We start from the raw sequence: 17,986 nt of genomic DNA, 5'->3' as shown, positions 1-17,986 counted from the left end.
GCAGTGCCAAGGAAACTGCATCTTCTGTGCTCCTATTGATGCAGTAGGCAAACTGGTGAGAGTCCAATGTGGATGGCAGAGAGTCCTTCAGGTGTGCCAGGACCAGCTGCTCAAAGCACTTCATGACAATGGGTGTCAGTGGTACAGGGCGGTAGTCGTTCGGGCACGTTGGGCTGGAGTGTTTTGACACTGGCACAATGGAGGTGCATTTAAAGCAAGTAGGAACAGCTGCTTGGGCAAGAGACAGGTTGAAGATGTCCGTGAAGACCCCAGCAAGCTGCACAGCACATGCCCTGAGTACACGTCCAGGGATGTTGCCTGGTCCAGCAACTTTGTATACGCTGATCCGGCTCAGTGCGTTGCAGACATCTGTAGAGGAGAGTGTGATTGGAGGGTGGTCAGCTGAGTTTGAGCTTGGTGGCAGTTTCTCTGTTGTCTCTCTCAAAGCGAGCATAAAAGTCATTAAGCTCGTTCAAGAAGAGGACATCAGTGGCAGTGGGGGTGGAGTGGGGGGATTTGTAATCACTGATGACCTGGATGCCTTGCCACATGCATCGAGGGTCAGAGTTGGAAAAGTGCTCCTCTATCTTCCGCTTGTAGCAGTGCTTGGCCTGTTTGTTGCCCCTCTTCAGGTAAGCTCTGGATGTGTTGTATGCCTGTGTGTCACCTGATCTGAAGGCAGTATTGAGTGCCTTCAAAAGGAGGTGCACCTCTTTGTTCATCCATGGCTTCTGATTTGGGTATGTGATGATCTGTTAGTAGTATTGATGTAATCCAGTACAGAGGAGGTGTAACAATCAATGTCCGTGTGAGTGTCACTGGTGGTCTGAGATGCAAATGTACTCCAATCGGTGTGTTGAAACCTTTCCTGGAGTGTGATATCTGCTTCTGCGGCCAGACCTTGATGGTTCTTACTGATGGCTCTACTCGATTGATGAGGGGTGCGTATTTGGGGGTGAGGAACAAAGAGAGGTGATCTGACTGTCCCAGGTGGGGGAGGGGGGTCGCAACGTAAGCCCCAGCTATGTTTGTGTATACATGATCTAAGGTTTTGTTCCCTCTGGTGTGACAGGAATCATGCTGGTGAAATTTGGGAAGCAATGCCTTTAAGTTTAAGTGATTAAAATCACCCGCAACAATAAACGCAGCTTCTGGATGAACAGTCTGTTGTTTACTGATGGCCGCATAAAGTTCTTTCATAGCAAGCCTAGCATCAGCATCATAGGGAATGTATAAGCTGCAGTTACAATGGTGGAAGTGAACTCCCACGGTAGATAAAATGGTCTGCATTTAACCATGAGAAACTCCAGGTTAGCTGAGCAATGTCTCCCAACAATAACAGAGTTCGTACACCAAGCTTTGTTAATGTAAATGCACAATCCACTGCCTCTGGTCTTACCGCAGCCATCTAGTGTCCTATCCAACTATGAGTGTCGTCCCGCTCGCTCAATAGCGTTGTCAGGAATGCCGCTGTGCAGCCATGTTTCCGTGAAAATCATCACATTGCAATCTCAGGAAGGAGTTGAAGATTGTCAATAAAACTGTCAGAAAGTCGCAAACCAATATCCAAAAGGTCATTTCGGGTGTACGATGTATAGGCACAGCTGCTCTGAACGAACAGACCCGATATAAGCAGCAGAAAGACCACAAAATTGCAGATTCTGGAAAGACCTTGAGCCTTGCGATGTGCTCGCGCCACCATCTTGGTCAGATCCATGTATCTAAAGTTTTTGAAAAACTGGTTGCTAAACAAATCACTAATCATATTAATTGCAGTTCCTTTCCGTTACATTCAATGCAGTTTGGCTTTAGGTCTAATCATTCTACAGAGACAGCAACATGTTATTTTCTGGAAAATGTTAAATCAAATATGGAAAAAGGAAGGACAGTGGGAGCAATTTCTTTGGATTTTCGCAAAGCATTCAATACAGTTAACCATTCAATTTTACTGCACAAACTTCATGCATTTAATTTTTCTTCCAAATTCATTAGCCTCATTAATTCATATCTTTTATCTCGCTCACAAAGCGTACAAATTGACCAATATAATTCTACACCCTTACCATTATCAACTGGTGTTCCACAGGGCTCAATTATAGGTCCAATTCTTTTCAGTATATATAAATTAACGATTTCACATCTTTGTGTAAGAACTGTGACACTTTGATGTATGCAGATGACACAGTTATCTTGGCTTATGGAAAATCTACAGAGGAAGTTGATTTTCCTCAAAACTAACAGAGGCCATGTCATTGATCTTAATCTGGCTTGAGCAATCCTGTCTGCAATTGAACATATCTAAAACAGTTTCTATGTTCTTTTCAAAAAATAAATAATTAAAAAACCTGAAATTTTAAAGGTCATCGCAGAATTTAAATATTTAGGATTATATATAGATTCAAGCCTCAATTTCAAAACTCACATAAAAAAGTTAGTAATAGAATAAAATGTAGTTTATTAAACTTTAGATTCATTAGAGACTTCCTCTCAACAGAAGCTGCTAAATTATATTTCTTTTCCATGATTCTATCCCACATAACATATTGTTTAATAAGCTGGTCTAATTCTACAACAATAAAACCATTAGAAACAGCTTTAAAAAATACTGGACAAAAAAACCATACCACTACCACCATTGTAGTATTCTGAGTAAATATCAGTTACTTACCTGGGATTATCTCATTAAATTCAACATCTGTTTAATTTATAAAATCAGACACGGTTTAGCAACTCCTCCACTATGTGACTTTATACAGTTTAGATCAAGGTAGGATAGGGTAACCAGAGGAGCAGTGAGGGAAGACTGCATTGCCCCTCGGAGAAAAACAGCTTTTGGTCAGGCAGGTCAGCAATGGAATACAGTATCGGAAAACATCAGAGAGTCTTTGTCATTCTTTTCATTCAAAAAGAAGGCAAAAAATGCCTTATAGAGAGCCTAACCTGTGGGCACTAATGCTTTCTGTATGTATTTATATATTTATAGTTATCTTACATGAATTGTATTTGTTAACCATAATGTGTATGTAATTTTATTTTGTGATTTTATTATTGTGATTATTTTTAAGGTTGCCCTTTTTACATCTGGCTGGAGGACTGCCGATGAAAATTAGCACTTTTGAGCTAACTCGGGTACATTTACATTATTGTAAGGTTTATTAATGTACATTGTCCTCTTTTAAATAAAGAAAGAAAGAAAGAAAGAAGAAGAAGCATTTCACGTACACATTACAGCACAGTGAATTTCTTTTCACTGCAAGAGGACACTCATCTGAATAATGGATATTCAGGACCAGGTGAAAACTGGCCCCCTAGTGGCCCATCTGCTCAATCCTGTGCTCTCATCAGCACAATTTCTGAGCAGGGAACTAACCCAGCCACTGAGGGGTTAATTCTCAGTGCCAGTCCCGAGCCCAGATAAAATGGGAGGGTTGCATCAGGAATTTTTTTAAATCAAATAGGCAGACTAGATCATCTGAACACAGAGCAGTTGAGGCTGATCTGAAAACTGCTGCAAATGTATCAGAATTTAAACTCTGGGTATAAATGGGAAATATTAAAAAATCAGAGACGAACAGAAAGCCAGGTCCTTGAAAGCTCTATGAAGAATGTTCATGCCATTGGCAAACAGCCCAGACTGCACAAAAAAGCAGCCCAGAGTGCACAAAAACAAGCAGCATAGCCGAGATACAGTAACTAGGGAACAGAAACTCAGTTATGAACTTGAACAGACACTAACTTGGTCCCTCCCTCAGTCAGAGGCAGGGTAAGTTTCTGTTTCCTGAGAAGTGAACACTGTGAGGAAGGCAGATCACAGAAACATGTGAAATCCAACATGGTTTCATGAAGAAGAAGTTCAGGAATAACCAGACTAACCTTGTTTGATATAAAAACAAGGATTTTCCTTTTTTTGCAGTGTGGAATGTATTTCAGCAATGTACACAAAGTACCCCTGAAGCTTTTAGAGCAGTTTGCGATGAAACTCTAGGTGGATTCTTGCAACTAAGCACAAGTGCATGGTTGGAAAATAATCAGTCCTAGGGACACTGATATTGTTATAGACTTAAATACAGCTTTCGCTCTCCTGAACTCTCATTTCACTCGCTGAATAGACGGCACTCTGAGCCACCCAGGACATCTAACTCTAAAAGAAAGTAACGGTTACTGTTTAAAGGGGTCATCTTAGAAAGTACTGTAAGTTGCAATTTATGATGTCAACTCATTTTTGGTTAACATTACAAATCATGATGTTTTATTAAATATTACTATCATTTAATATAATACTAAATAGCATTTGCGAGAGAACTTACAGTAAGTGATCTCTGATCTCAGAAAAACAGTGATTTACATTTTATATTTATCCTTTATACTGTCCAAACTGTCCTCTAATGTTCACAATTCTTTTTTTTTTCCTATTGGTGATTCAATAACTTCTGACATTTCTATTGTTCTACAGTAAAAGTCCACTACACTGACTACATTACATAATCAGTTAAAAAAAGCAACATATGTGATAATCATTATTAAAAATCATGTGATTTACAATTAACGTAAATCAAATGGAGCAAAAAAAATGAGTGATTCAAACAACAATACCTTAAAATTACACAGAAATGTTTTATTTATAGATCCTATTAGAAGATCCTACTATGAATAAAGCAAAGACATTAAATGAATCGAAGCATCTGAAAAAGTCTGGATTTGGTCAACGTTATCCAAGACACGGCCTCAAGCTGCTTTACTGGTTTGCTAATGAATGTTTGTATTTTGATGACTACAATAACATGCGCTGGCAGTACGACCCAGAGGAAGGAGATTTTGATTTCCACCTGTTCAGAAACAGAACTGAGAGAAACGGTGAGAAACTCCTGCCTGATGTGGACCTTGAGGTGGGCAATCTGAGCAGACCAGAAGCAGACGACCTGCCAGATTACGTTCTGGAAGATTACAACCAAAACCCTGATCACTGTGAGAGCAACATGGAGCGCATCATATTCAGCGTTGATGATGAGTGTATTGACAGAGTCTATGTGACTGAGCACAGTGATCAGGCAGATTTCAACAAGGAAGCCACCTTTGGCATCAGCAGGGGTCTGATTACGATTATCAGGCGGCTGAGGACTTTAGAGGACTTCCTCGAAAAAAACTGGATATTACACAGAAGAAGAGGACTCCGATCAGGAACCTGAGTATTGGTCACCTCAAGATGTCTTTGCTCCGGTTTTTCAAGTTGTGTGGTCAGACAATTGAGTGACCACCAGCAAGTGGATTCTTCTGAATTCTACCCTCATCTGAATTCTGGAGGTTTAGGACCTGTCGTGGAAGAAGACGATGAAGAATCTGATTCCAGTTTTTTGAATTACGAACCTAATAACTGCTGCAAATGTATCATACTTTAAACTCGGTTATAAATTAGAAATTAGAAACTCAGACAAAGTGTAAAGGTATTAAATTAAACGCAGTGATTTCGATTAGTTATAAGAAAATCTACAGCTGATCTCATCCCTTGTTCTGTCTGTAACCCTTCATATCAGTGGTTTATGTAGTAAGTCAATGCTGTGATACAATATTAGGCAGCAGGGATGAACACAAGGCCAGGTCCTTATGCCTTATGAAGAATGTTCAGGACAAAAAATGAATGAGCCCTGCAGACACACTGCTAATGTACCTTCAATTCCATTCCAAAGGGAAATATTAATGTTTTTTTTTCTTTCTGTTGATATTTCTCTGATCTGTACATTACACATTGTTGTTTAAATTTTTTGTGAATATTTTTTACATTTGAAATCAGTTTTATTATATAACTTACTCTCTCAATCTCTATGATGAATGATAACAAGACAGAGGTGATCTTTGGCCCAAGTGGCTCCTGTAAGCCCCCCTGTTGACCTGGGTCCATTGGCATCCTATGTTAGACCTGTGATAACTAATTTAGGCTTTAAAATGGATGTTTATCTTAAAATGGATAGACAAAGTAGTGCAGTGGTGAAGTCCAGCTTTTTTCACCTAAGGCGCCTGGCAAAAATAAAACCTCTTGTGTCCAGACAACAATTTAAGACGGTAATCCATGCTTTTATTACATCTGGCTGGATTACTGTCCACGTTCGCTTAGGTCAGCTGATCAAATGCTTCTTGACACCAAAAGGTTAAAGAGGAAGCTTAGAGAACACAGAGCCTCCTTTGGTGTTGCTCCTCTGGTACGGAACAACTTGTCTCTGCACATCAGACCAGCTCCCACTGTCTCCATGTTTAAAAACCGGTTAAAAACGTATTTCTATTCCCTGGTTTTTGCTTAATTCTGAGTTATTATTGTTATTATTTAATTTTGTTACTTTTTAATTATTTTATTATCTGTATTTTATGATGTACAGCATTTTGTAAAGTATTATTATTATTATTATTATTATTATTATTATTATTATTATTATTATTATTATTATTATTATTATTATTATTATTATTATTATACCATAAATCTTCTTTACCCCACAGCCAACAGTTAAAGCCTACAGCCTGATGTAGATCTTCTCGAATATCAAGTTGGCAATCTGAGCAGCGCAGAAGCAAACAATCTGACTAATTATCTCTGGTGTGATTATGACAATATAAGTGTAAGCACCAGTAAAGTAGGGGTATGGAAAACAGTTTTGAGTTTTGTCAATTTAGGGTGTAGTGGCAACACACCCTAAATTGATGGACCTTACAACACATACACTGTTTTGCACACTTTTCTGCTGTTTCTGCACATACTGTCCAACATTTCAGCTGTTTTTGCACATATTGTACAATATCTCAGCCATTACACACATACGATACAATATTTCAGTCATTTACTGTTTTTTGCACAACTCTATATATTATCCAAAGGACCTGCTGCTAAAAACTGTGTTCATTCTAATGTTACTGCACGAAATATTGTTTGAACATACAGTATTTACACCGGTCTGTCAGTGTTGTTTCTGTTACTGTTTATTGTCTTTTGTGTATTGAATTTTTTGTACTTTTTGTATTGTCTTGTAACTTTATGTCTGCACTATTTTTTGTCCTGCACTGTATTTTGTCCTGCACTGCCTTGTTTGTCTTGTCCTGCACTGTTTGCACCAGGTTGCACAGTCACTTTATGTGGCTAAGACTACTTACTACTTAAGACTACTCCTTAGCCCTGTCTTTGTTTTATGTAGCACCTTGATGCTGGAGAAACGTTGTCTCATTTCGCTGTGTACTGCAACAGCTATATATGGTTGAAATGACAATAAAAGCTTCTTGACTTGACTTGACTTGACTTGACTTGACACACACACACACAAAATTTAGGACATTGTACTGTTAGTGTATTTTCATGTTCTGGTGATATACATCACACACTGCTCACTACCAGTAAGTGTAGTTATCACCAATGGAGGCACCGCACTACTGAATATTAATCGAGTTTCTTTGTTAGCCACCTCAAATACTATTGTAATTCTACCTAAGTACAAGGAGATCCAGAATCCAGGATCCTGCTGCGCCACTGCTATACATATTGTAGGTTAACCCTAAATAACTAGCTAGTCAGGTGGTATTAGCTGCGGGCCATTGTTGTCTATGTTTCAGGTGACGCCTACAGGTGAAAAAGGGGTTACATAAACAACATAAACTGCAACATCATCGGCTTAATCGTCGAGGAACGCCTCAAAAGAATCCATAAAACTGACGACACCACCATCGACACCACCTACTGCATCAACCAGAGCCTCGTCATGATTATCAAACCTCTGACCAGAGAAGACTTTCTCCTGAAAATAGGACACTGAAGATGTGGTAGTTTAGTGGTTAAGGAGTTTTGAAGGTTGTGAGTTCAAATCCCAGGTCCACCAATCTGCCACTCCCGGGCCCCTGAACAAGGCTCTTAACACTCAATTGCTATGTATAAAATGTAAGTCATGCTTAAGGGAGTCTTCCAAATGACATAAATGTAAATGTGATGATACCCATTTAAAAAAAATAATTAAATAAGTAAAATAAAAAAATAAAAAATAAAAAATCCAACCCCTAAAACTTCCTGTCACTGAAATGCCTTAGATGAAAATGTACTGTATATAATCAATGTCCAATTTATTTCAGGTCTTGTTATTACAGGTTTTTTCAGTTGCTAACAAGCTTTGTTCAATACCGAAACCACATTTTCAAAACTCTTCACACAGTCTGCATTACCAGCATGAATGTTGGCCAAACAGTTAATCTCACCTACAAAACTCACTCAGACCAACAAACACTGGCAACAATTCTCATAAAGAAAACATTCATTCCAAGTTGAATCCAGCTTCATTCACAACACACTTACCTAAAAAACACTAACAACAGGAAGCATTAAATAATTGATGAACTTTTCTTTTTAAAGTTTCAATGATTTTCCACATAAATCAGTTCTTCGAATAGAATACTGTAGCACAATTTCACTTTATTGAAATCATTTGTAACACGAATGAATCAGAAATTAATCTTTTTTTTTATATGAATATAGTGCTTGAAAATTATAACCAAAAGGTGAAAAAAGAGGGAAAAAACTCCAGGGCTGCAATATAATAAATATAATATAATAATATAATAATAAAAAAAAGAATAAATAATTACTGTAATCTGTAGTTGTTCATTATAGTACATTACAGTGATGGTTCTAGTCTGCTCTCTCTCTTGCATTTGGCCACAAGTTCTCATCAACATCATCTTCCACCTCCATGCAGATAAAAACTCCTCTATGGGGTTTAAGAAAGGGGAGTATGGAGGCAGATATACTGTAATACTGACATCCTGGGATGTGCTGCACACCACTCTGTGACCGGCCATGACTGAGGTGCCCTTGAGCAAGGCGCCGAACCCCCCAACTGCTCCCCAGGCAACGCAGCATAAAAGGCTGCCCACTGCTCCATGTGTGTTCATGGTGTGTGTGTTCACTACTGTGTGTGTGCACTTTGGATGAGTTAAACGCAGAGAACAAATTCTGATTGGGGTCACCGTACTTACAGTAGCTGTACAGTATGTCACCTCACTTTCACTTTCACTTTCACTTTCACATTAGAGAGTGTCAACAGGAAGCAAAAATATAACCCCAACATTTCCTAGAGGGACCGCTTAAAGCGGAACACAGTATAAGAGGTTGGTGGACATTCTGCACGAATATTACAGTTGAAGACTTCAAGCAACGAATGAAATATAGAGGTGAGTAAAGTTATTAATATGTTGTATTTGTATTAAATGCATTACAGAAGTAATGTATATGTAAATGTATAACATTAGATCAGCTAATCTCAACCTGGCTGTTTGTTAGTTTGTACAAGTTTGAAAATGAAATATATGATAAACAAACTCATGGTTCTGAGTGTTTTTACTCAGTAAACGAGTCGTAACATTAATTAGTTAGTTATCTAGCAAGTCAGTTATTTTCAGTAAATTAATTAAGCTCCTTGGTTCCCATTGCTTTTGCTCTATAGTTCTGTGTGTGCATTTGACCACAAGTTCTCATCAACATCATCTTCCACCTCCATGCAGATAAAAACTCCTCCATGGGGTTTAAGAAAGGTGAGTATGGAGGCAGATATACTGTAATACTGACATCCTGGGATGTGCCGCAAACCACTCTGTGACTGCAGCAGAGTGGAGGAATGCCACATTATCCCACACAACAATGAAGGAAGAGGAGTTTGATGCCCTTTGGCTTCTCTTCTCTGCTGACACAAGTGGAATATGTAGGTCATTTAGAAACTAAATGAGCCTCTCTGTGTTGTAGGGGCCAATGAGTGGTTTGTGTAACAGCAAACCTTCACTGGACATTGCTGCACACATCGTGATATTAGCTCCCCTGCGTCATGTTTTTGCCAAGTTGAATCCAGCTTCATCCACAAAGATCGTTTGGGGCAAGTCGTGGCCTAATGGTTAGAGAGTCTGACTCGTAATCCCAAGGTTGTGGGTTCGAGTCTCGAGCTGGCCATGAATGAGGTGCTCTTGAGCAAGGCACACTGTTCCCCAGGCAACGCAGCATAAAAGGCAGCCCACTGCTCCGTGTGTGTGCACTTTGGATGGGTTAAATGCAGAGAACGAATTCTGAGTATGGGTTCCATCTCCATTACCCTCTAAATTGCAGACAGTAATTGACATTATCCTTATTATGCATCAATGTGTATGTACCCTGTTTGGTTACTGAACAGACATCTTACCTGGACATACTGATTTCAGAGTTCTCAAGTTTTCTCAAGAATTGAACAACTGAACGGTGGTCGGAAATTCGGGACATTTTGCTAGTATATCATACACATACTGTACGAATATAATAAAAACATATACAGTACAAGCCACTTTATGAAGAACATCTCTGCACCTGCTCCTACATTCATTATTTAAGCAGACAGACAGCAGTGCAGCTTCTAATCAAACCACACAGTGCTACAGTACAGTTACAGATTAACACCAGAATGGGGAAAAGGTCATCTTTACTCAGTCTGATGAGCATTCGGTGAACAGCGGTACTGCAGGTGGAAACATCTGACTCATGTGAGGTCTGGATGAAGACTGGTTCGAGCTGACAGGAAGGCTAATGATCTCAGAGAGCTCTTAATGTAGCTTAAACATTACTAACTCGGAATCTTATCTTCAGAGAGATTCAGGACTTCAGATATCAGAGCAATTCTGAGCAAAAAAAATACAACAACTTTTATCTTTTAGAGAAGAGGGGGGCTTAACCTGTTACTAGGTATGAAACATTCTGTAGAAGGCGATGATTGGTTGTCCAATTAAAAATATAGGTGTGCTTATAGGAGGAAATCTGATCTATTATAAACCTTAATTTTGTCTCTATTATTATATTTGAGACTATATGGTGTAGGGATTACGTTCGTGACCGATCATATTAGAGATGTTCTAACATCTGTATGTTATAAATGTACTAAATGTAATGTAATGTAAATGTAAATGTAAACATCTCTGACACAGAGCAGAAATGTCAAATTATATCATTTCTGCTGCTGAGGCATTTCAGCTCTGTTTCAGAGATGTTCGAGTTTCACTAAATGACATAATGACAGAATAGGGCATGTGGTAGCCTAGTGGTTATGGCGTTGGATTACTGATCAAAAGGTCATTAGGTCTGTGATGTTATGTCTAATTACAAAGGTCTCAAACTCACGGCCCGCATGACGATAGTTTGTGGCCCCCGTCTCAATATGAAAGTTTAATGTTAGTGCAGCCCGCAAGTTTGATATGTACAGAATGGCACTTTACAGTGTTGAATGTAGAGCTGAACGATCCTACCAATCACGGTGAGGTATATGGCCCTCGGGGGCGGGACATCGCCAGGGCTTGATGCAAGCAGAGAAACATTTCTCAATGAGTGAAAGTTACAGCATCAGCGTTGCCAAGGACTGTTTTCTTCCGTGCCTGGCAGGCTGCCTCGTTTCTATTGGGCACACGCAGACATTCGTCCCAGTGCGCTGCATTCACAACACTTCAAAAAAAAAGTTTTTTTAGTATATAAAATGTCCTTCAGACATTTTCTCCTTTTAAAAGTCCTCCTCATGACTCCTGACACTTTTTGACCTTATGAGCTGTTTTAAGTGTTAATATGCTTTATGAAGAACTTTTATCTTTACTACAATAATTTCTCTTTCATTTTAAGAGGAAACCCACATACGAATTTATAATAATTTTACACTTAGAATTTTCATGAAACAACCGTGGTGATCAGATAAGTATCTCAGAACACACAACACATCGGATCTCGGAGCAGTCGGGCTACAAGAGAAGAACCTGAGGCCACAGTGGACAATGTCTGCAGGAGTGTCACCTTTTGCATATGATTTGCTTCGATCAGGGAAATTAGGCGGCTCTTTTTCTCCTCTCACAAAGAGATGACACACAGAGCTTTATCCTGGAGCTCGAACCTTTTGATTATCTGATTATTTTGATTATTACAAAAAATCGTTTATAATTCATTAAAAAAAAAAAAAAAAAAAAAAAAAAAAAAGGTAAGCAACGAATTAGACACTTTATTATTTTATTTCGGTCTTGCTCTTTTTAGTTTTAGTGAATAATTTACAACTCTCAAGTAGCTTTATGTCTATTTTTCCAAGAATGACGTTTTAATATTTAATATTTTTTAATATTATAAACACTCTAAATCTCTTTACAACCGAGCACGAAGATCAGACAAATTACAGCTCGGACGCCGCATCGGCCAGTGCGAAGAATTCAACACTTCCAAGTATTAGCTACGACTTTATGGTAGTTTATAAATATTGATTTGAATTTTATTGTATTATATAACATTCAACATCAATACAAGCTTTATGTTCTCAGTTTATGCTATGTTGTTAGCCCTGAAAAAAATAAAAAGGCGGGAAATTTCTACCAATTGAAATATTTAAAATGGGTCCAGAACTAAATAGCATTGTGATGCAATGAGTCTGGTGAGTGTCTTGACTTCAGGTTTAACTCTGCACCTTTTCCTTATGAAGCAACTAGTCAGACATGTCGTTTCAGTGAAGTCTTAAAACCATATTCCATGCTTGATATATTTGTTCAATGGTCAAATAAACTCCATAGCCAAAAGTTTGTGCATCCCTGACCGTCACACTCATATGTGCTTGAAACAAATCTCCAGAATTATTCCCTGATATATTCCCTCTTCTCTTCTCTTCTCTTCTCTTCTCTTCTCTTCTCTTCTCTTCTCTTCTCTTCTCTTCTCTTCTCTTCTCTTCTCTCCCAGCAAAAAAAAAAACCAAAAACACTTCCTCAAAGTTAGACAGATGAATTAATTAGAACACCCAGTTAGTCCTGAAAGACAAGTTACAGTGAGATTATCACTATCTCTTCACCCACATTGCTCACTCTTTCGTGTTGCTCAGCAGAAACAAGCCGTCTAACAGGACACGCAGCACAAGGTACAGTACGTCTCGATATACTGTATACTGACCCTGACAGACAGAATCTAACTTTTAACCCGATGATGCTACTGTCCCTGTCTGTCTTTTAGTCTTCCTTTCTTTCATTAATACACTTTCGTTTCATCTCTTCTTTTTAATTTTTTTTCATATACGATGGTGCTGTGGATTTCTGGCAATAATCCAAACTACAGCTTTCGTATTTATACATTAGTATCGTTTCTATAGTAACAGCTTGAAGGAGTCATCAGTGTCAGTCGGAGGTAAAGCAGCAAGAGGGAGAGAAAAAAAAAGGCTGGCGAGGAAATGATTATAACTTAGAACAGTTTATAGATTATAATTTTATATTCTTGCATATGATTATCGTAAACTTCATTTTCATTTAAGGAACAAGGAATCATTAATCTCCAATTGTTCAGCTGAACGTAGAGAGTCTGTGTTACTAAGCAACCTCGGATTAGACCCTCCCACTTTGGCACCGGGATGGATCATTTTCTGTTTTTGCAACGCTCAGCATGAGGAAGTGCGACCAGAAATACCAGCGAACATAAAACCTGAAGGTAACTTAATGCATAGTGTTTATTTTTCCCGGGGTCATTGTGTAATGCGTCTACATTTATCAGCAGTTTACTGTGTCCTGTGATGCTTTAGAATGAATTCTGAAATATAAACTCATCATCAGGTTTTTCCCCATCAGACTGTTTGAAGCAGAGGGATAAATATGAAGTGTTAACAGGTAATCTTAAATTATATATTTATTTTTATTAACATAGATATGATATGTACTTTACAGCCTTTACGATGAATTGGTTTTATTTTACTGACAACAAGTAAGATGTTGAAAGACAATCAGGAAATAACCTGTAAGTGTGTGTGTGTGTGTGTGTGTGTGTGTGTGTGTGTGTGTGTGTGTGTGTGTGTGTGTGTGTGTGGTAAGCTAAAGTGCAATAATTGAATTAAGACAGAACGGACTCTCTTGTGTTGTAATCTGTCCCTTGTGGGAACGTAGCAAGCGCTTCTCTCGTACAGCTGTGGGCGTGGCCTGTCTACATATTTTTTTTTATAATTTCTTATGGAGAAAAATTAATGAATCCATGAGATACTTAATTGAGCACATAAGATGTTAATGAGTTTGCATGGGAAGTAGCCTAGCATCTGCTCTACTTACACATCACTGTACGTGTTCATAATTTTATCCATAACGTCACACTGCAGTTACATTAAATTGTCAGAAAGTGCTGGACTTAGCACTGATATCATCTTAGGGGCAGTGGTGACTCAACTGGTTAAGACTCTGGGTTGTTGATCGGGGGATCAGGGTTCAATGCCCACTGCTGGGCCCTTGAGCAAGGCCCTCAACCCTCCCTGCTCCAGCGGCCCTGTATCATAGCTGCCCCTGCACTCTGACCCCAAACTCCTCAGTTGGGGTATGTGAAGCTAGTCCAAAATCAGTGTTTTTGCTCAAATTCTGTAATATGTGTGTAACTCCAGGCACAATGTCATTAATAAACTCTCAACTCTAAATATGTACCTTAGTGTAGAAATTCTGTCTTTTAACAAATATGTCCAATATATATTTTTTAGACCATCATCGGAGTCACCATGAACACACTAAGTTTAATAGATGACCTGGAACAGTCAAGATTCGGTCAACCTCCTCCAAGACACGGCCTCAAGCTGCTCTACTGGTTTGCTACAGATTGTCTCACGTTTGACCAAAACAATGTTATGCAGTCGTGTTGTGATCCACAGAATGGACAATTTGGTTTCCACATATTCGAGAACAAATACGAAAGAAACTTTGGAAAACTTCTGCCTAATGTGGCTTTACCCTACTATGAAGTTGGTAACCTAGGCAAAGCAGGAGCGTACCGATTGCCCTGCTACGTCCGAAAGGATTACACACGCTTACCAGATGACAGCAACATGGACCGCATCATAGTCAGCTTTAACAAAAACGATAACAGTTTTGACAGAGTATTCGTGACGCAGCACAGGGATCTGTCAAATTTTAACAAACTCTTCACCTACAACATCAGCAAGGGCCTTATTATGATGATCAGGAATTTGACCTCAGAGGAATTTCTCCTGAAAACTGGCTATTTGAAACAGCAACCAAACCAATTCCCCTGTTCATTTTCTGAAGAACTGAATAAACAACAACCCCCATGTCCTGCTCTACCAATAACCTCCATCTGTAGTCCACTTCAAGACGTTTGTCCTGAGAGCAAATCACCTTGGAACTTGATGATGAATAATATAGTAGAACATCACAAAACTCCACCAGAAACCTCTATTTGCATTGTAGCTAGTACGTCGTCTACAAACCAAGACATTTACGGTGAAACTGAATCAACATCCAATTTAATGAATAATGCACAAAGACACCATGAAGCTTCACTAACATCCTCCATGTGCAGTCCATCAAACACGACTTCAACAACCCAAGACTTTCACTGGGAGGTCAAATCTCTTAACTTGATGAATAACAATACACAAGAACACCATGAAGCTCCACCAACACCTTCCTTCTACAATCCAGCACATACATCTTCTATGACCCTGGACATTCTCCTGGAGGTTGAATCTCCTGAAATCTCGGTGAAGAATCATACACAAGAACACCATGAAGCTCCACCAACACACTCCATCTGCACTCCAGCTACTTCTACGACTCCAAACGTTCACACTGAGACCGAATCACCTCCCGTCTTCACAAATACTAATCCACAAATACACACAAATGGTGCAGAGAGTCAACTAAACAATGTTGTACAGAAATCTCCATCTAGCGATATCCCTGTAACCTCGTCCTGCACGCCAACCAGCACTTCTTCAAAGGACCAAGACACAGAAAACGAATCATTTCCTTTTTTACAATTCACCTCTTTCTTCTGGGGATTTTATCTCCTTTCCCTTTTTTTCTTTTTTTATTTCTTTTGGAGCAATGTTACACAGATATGTATAACTGTCCTTTTTGTATCATCTTTGGTCCCGTGGCAAAAGCGTAAAAGAGGAGAGCAACGAGAGGAAATGAGATATGAGGAAAAAAACAGCAACTCACAGAAAGCCAAGATGAAGAAGACAGGCAAAAGGAAGAAAAAAGGAAACAATACAAAAATGCTTGCTTTTACTACGAGGACACTAAAAGTCATGTCTTCGAAAATCCAAAACACTGATATCGACTCATCTCCTTTTTCACAATTCACCTCTTTCTTCTGGGGCTTTTATCTCCTTTCTCTTTTTTCTTTTTTTTATTTCTTTTGGGGGTATGTTGCAAGGATATTTATGATTGTCGTTTTTGTAGCCTCGTGTCGTTGGCAAATTAGGAAAATTTTCAGAGAGAGAGAGAGAGAGAGAGAGAGAGAGAGAAAGAGAGAGAGAGAGAGAGAGAGAGATATGCATGCAGTGACAATTAGTAACTAGAGGATTAAGAACCATTATTAATTAAGGATGAGCATAATTAACAAATTATGTGTTCAGTGTGAAAGGACAAATGACTCGTCTCAGTGTACTCTAAGCGGCGTGAACACGAATCCTAAATGATTCTTTTTAGGGTGCACGGACCTACCAAGGAGACTCCTCCAGTCTTTTGTAGGAACTTGGGTGATGGGATGAGAGAAGGGTCTGAGATGGCTGGGAATCGAGAACGCGCCACATGTCATGTGGTGCAGACTGATGTTCAGACATCATGTTCTTGGCTTCTGACCAACAATAACGAATGTTTACTATAATGGACCAAGAAGCTAGAACGATTCCCTTCCATACGACTCTTTACAGGTTGTACTTTGGGATCTGTATTGGGTTTTACAGTATATTGTATTAACTGAGTTGCTGGTCATAGAGAAAGTGTGATGGTGTATAAAATTTTACCAGTTATACCATGATGTATTAACAGTTTGTTGTTTTATGTTTTTACAGTGGAACAACAATGGGTTTGGTGTCGGTTAAAACCATCGAATTTTTCAGTAATGAGGAAGGGGCGGGTTCTGAGGGGCAGGTTGTGAAAAGCCACACGACTCAACAATTCTGCTGAAATGATAATAATTCTATGATAATAATGATGTAAGGCTGAGTTGCTGAGATGTTCTACAATTATGGTTCAGCTCAGAGGAGGAGCAGTATTCAGGAATTTAGGTCAGGGTTGCCAGATTTAGCTAGTTCAAAATACACCATGGACACTAAGATTGTATTCTCTAGGAATTTACTGGAAAAATTTCTAATAAAGTCTAGAGAGTGTGTCCGTGATGTCCAGAACAATTTCTGGTTAAAGATATACACGATAGCTCAATGGTATCAATGTAAAATATGCAAAATAAAGGAAATGTTTAAATAATGAGAAATCTTGTATTTTGCATGTGTAAATTATGAATTTAGCTGGATGTCCATCAGGTCACCCTGGTTCTTGGTGACCGCACAACCATTTTTAGCTTCTCGGACTGGACATGATAAATCCTACTTTGAGTTTAAACCCTTGTTTCATGAACCCAACATTACAAAGACAAACGGAATCTGTAATGAGTTTTTGATGAAGCATTTGAGTTGATGAAAATGAATAAAGAAATCAGACCACATCCATAAAATAGTTACTAACATTAATAATTAACACATGAAATGTCTGCAGTGGTTCCTGTCTACAGCACTATGTAAAATAAACTTGTCTGTTTAATATCTGTTGGGTTTTAAACTAATCCCCAATAACAGGTCATGTTCAGCTTCTGACACAAAGAGACACAATTTCCCACAATCCACCATTACAAACTCGGTCACATGACTCCAGAGTACTGACTCAACATTTCCTCTTTAAATCACCCAGGCATTCATCAAACCATTTCAGACCTTCATTGGAATTTTTTCTTAACCACGCCCACCAGCAGAAATGAGCCGCTTGTCTCCGCCCCTTTTCCTTAAAAGGGAACTTGTAATAGAGATGATATTACACTACAGATGAGTAGGTGATGATGGTTTGAAGGAAGAGGAAGACTTCCAGCAAACCTCTCTATAACCCCAGGAATGACTGAATAAATGAATGAATGAATGAATGAATGAATGAATGAATGAATGAATGATACTTGATA

At 38.8% G+C, this 17,986-nt stretch overlaps 2 protein-coding genes across 13 annotated transcripts in view; one reads left to right on the top strand and one right to left on the bottom strand.

Moving 5' to 3' along the window:
- The window catches only part of wdr17 (WD repeat domain 17), a 261,853-nt gene that overhangs the window by 69,769 nt on the left and 174,098 nt on the right, over window positions 1-17,986 (bottom strand). The window lies entirely within an intron of this gene.
- LOC113642534 lies at window positions 9,147-17,251 on the top strand. 5 transcript variants are annotated; one of them, XM_027146090.2, is made up of 5 exons: window positions 9,147-9,195; window positions 9,468-9,555; window positions 13,296-13,468; window positions 13,591-13,644; window positions 14,493-17,251. In XM_027146090.2, the coding sequence occupies exon 5, from the start codon at window positions 14,511-14,513 to the stop codon at window positions 16,332-16,334; it is 1,824 nt and encodes a 607-aa protein (XP_027001891.2). In that variant the 5' UTR covers window positions 9,147-9,195; window positions 9,468-9,555; window positions 13,296-13,468; window positions 13,591-13,644; window positions 14,493-14,510; the 3' UTR covers window positions 16,335-17,251. The 5 variants fall into 5 exon arrangements, with proteins under 5 accessions (XP_027001891.2, XP_027001893.2, XP_027001894.2 ...); XM_027146089.2 differs by lacking the exons at window positions 9,147-9,195; window positions 9,468-9,555 and adding an exon at window positions 9,566-12,908; XM_027146092.2 differs by lacking the exons at window positions 9,147-9,195; window positions 9,468-9,555 and having other exon boundaries at window positions 9,564-13,468; window positions 13,606-13,644.

This window comes from Tachysurus fulvidraco, chromosome 4 (assembly GCF_022655615.1).
Source record: "Tachysurus fulvidraco isolate hzauxx_2018 chromosome 4, HZAU_PFXX_2.0, whole genome shotgun sequence".
NCBI lineage: Eukaryota > Metazoa > Chordata > Actinopteri > Siluriformes > Bagridae > Tachysurus > Tachysurus fulvidraco.
This window is presented reverse-complemented; position numbering and strand designations above follow the sequence as displayed.

Coding starts and splice junctions, on each gene's coding strand:
- LOC113642534 (XM_027146090.2), top strand. CDS start 14,511: ATGAACACACTAAGTTTAATAGATGACCTGGAACAGTCAAGATTCGGT.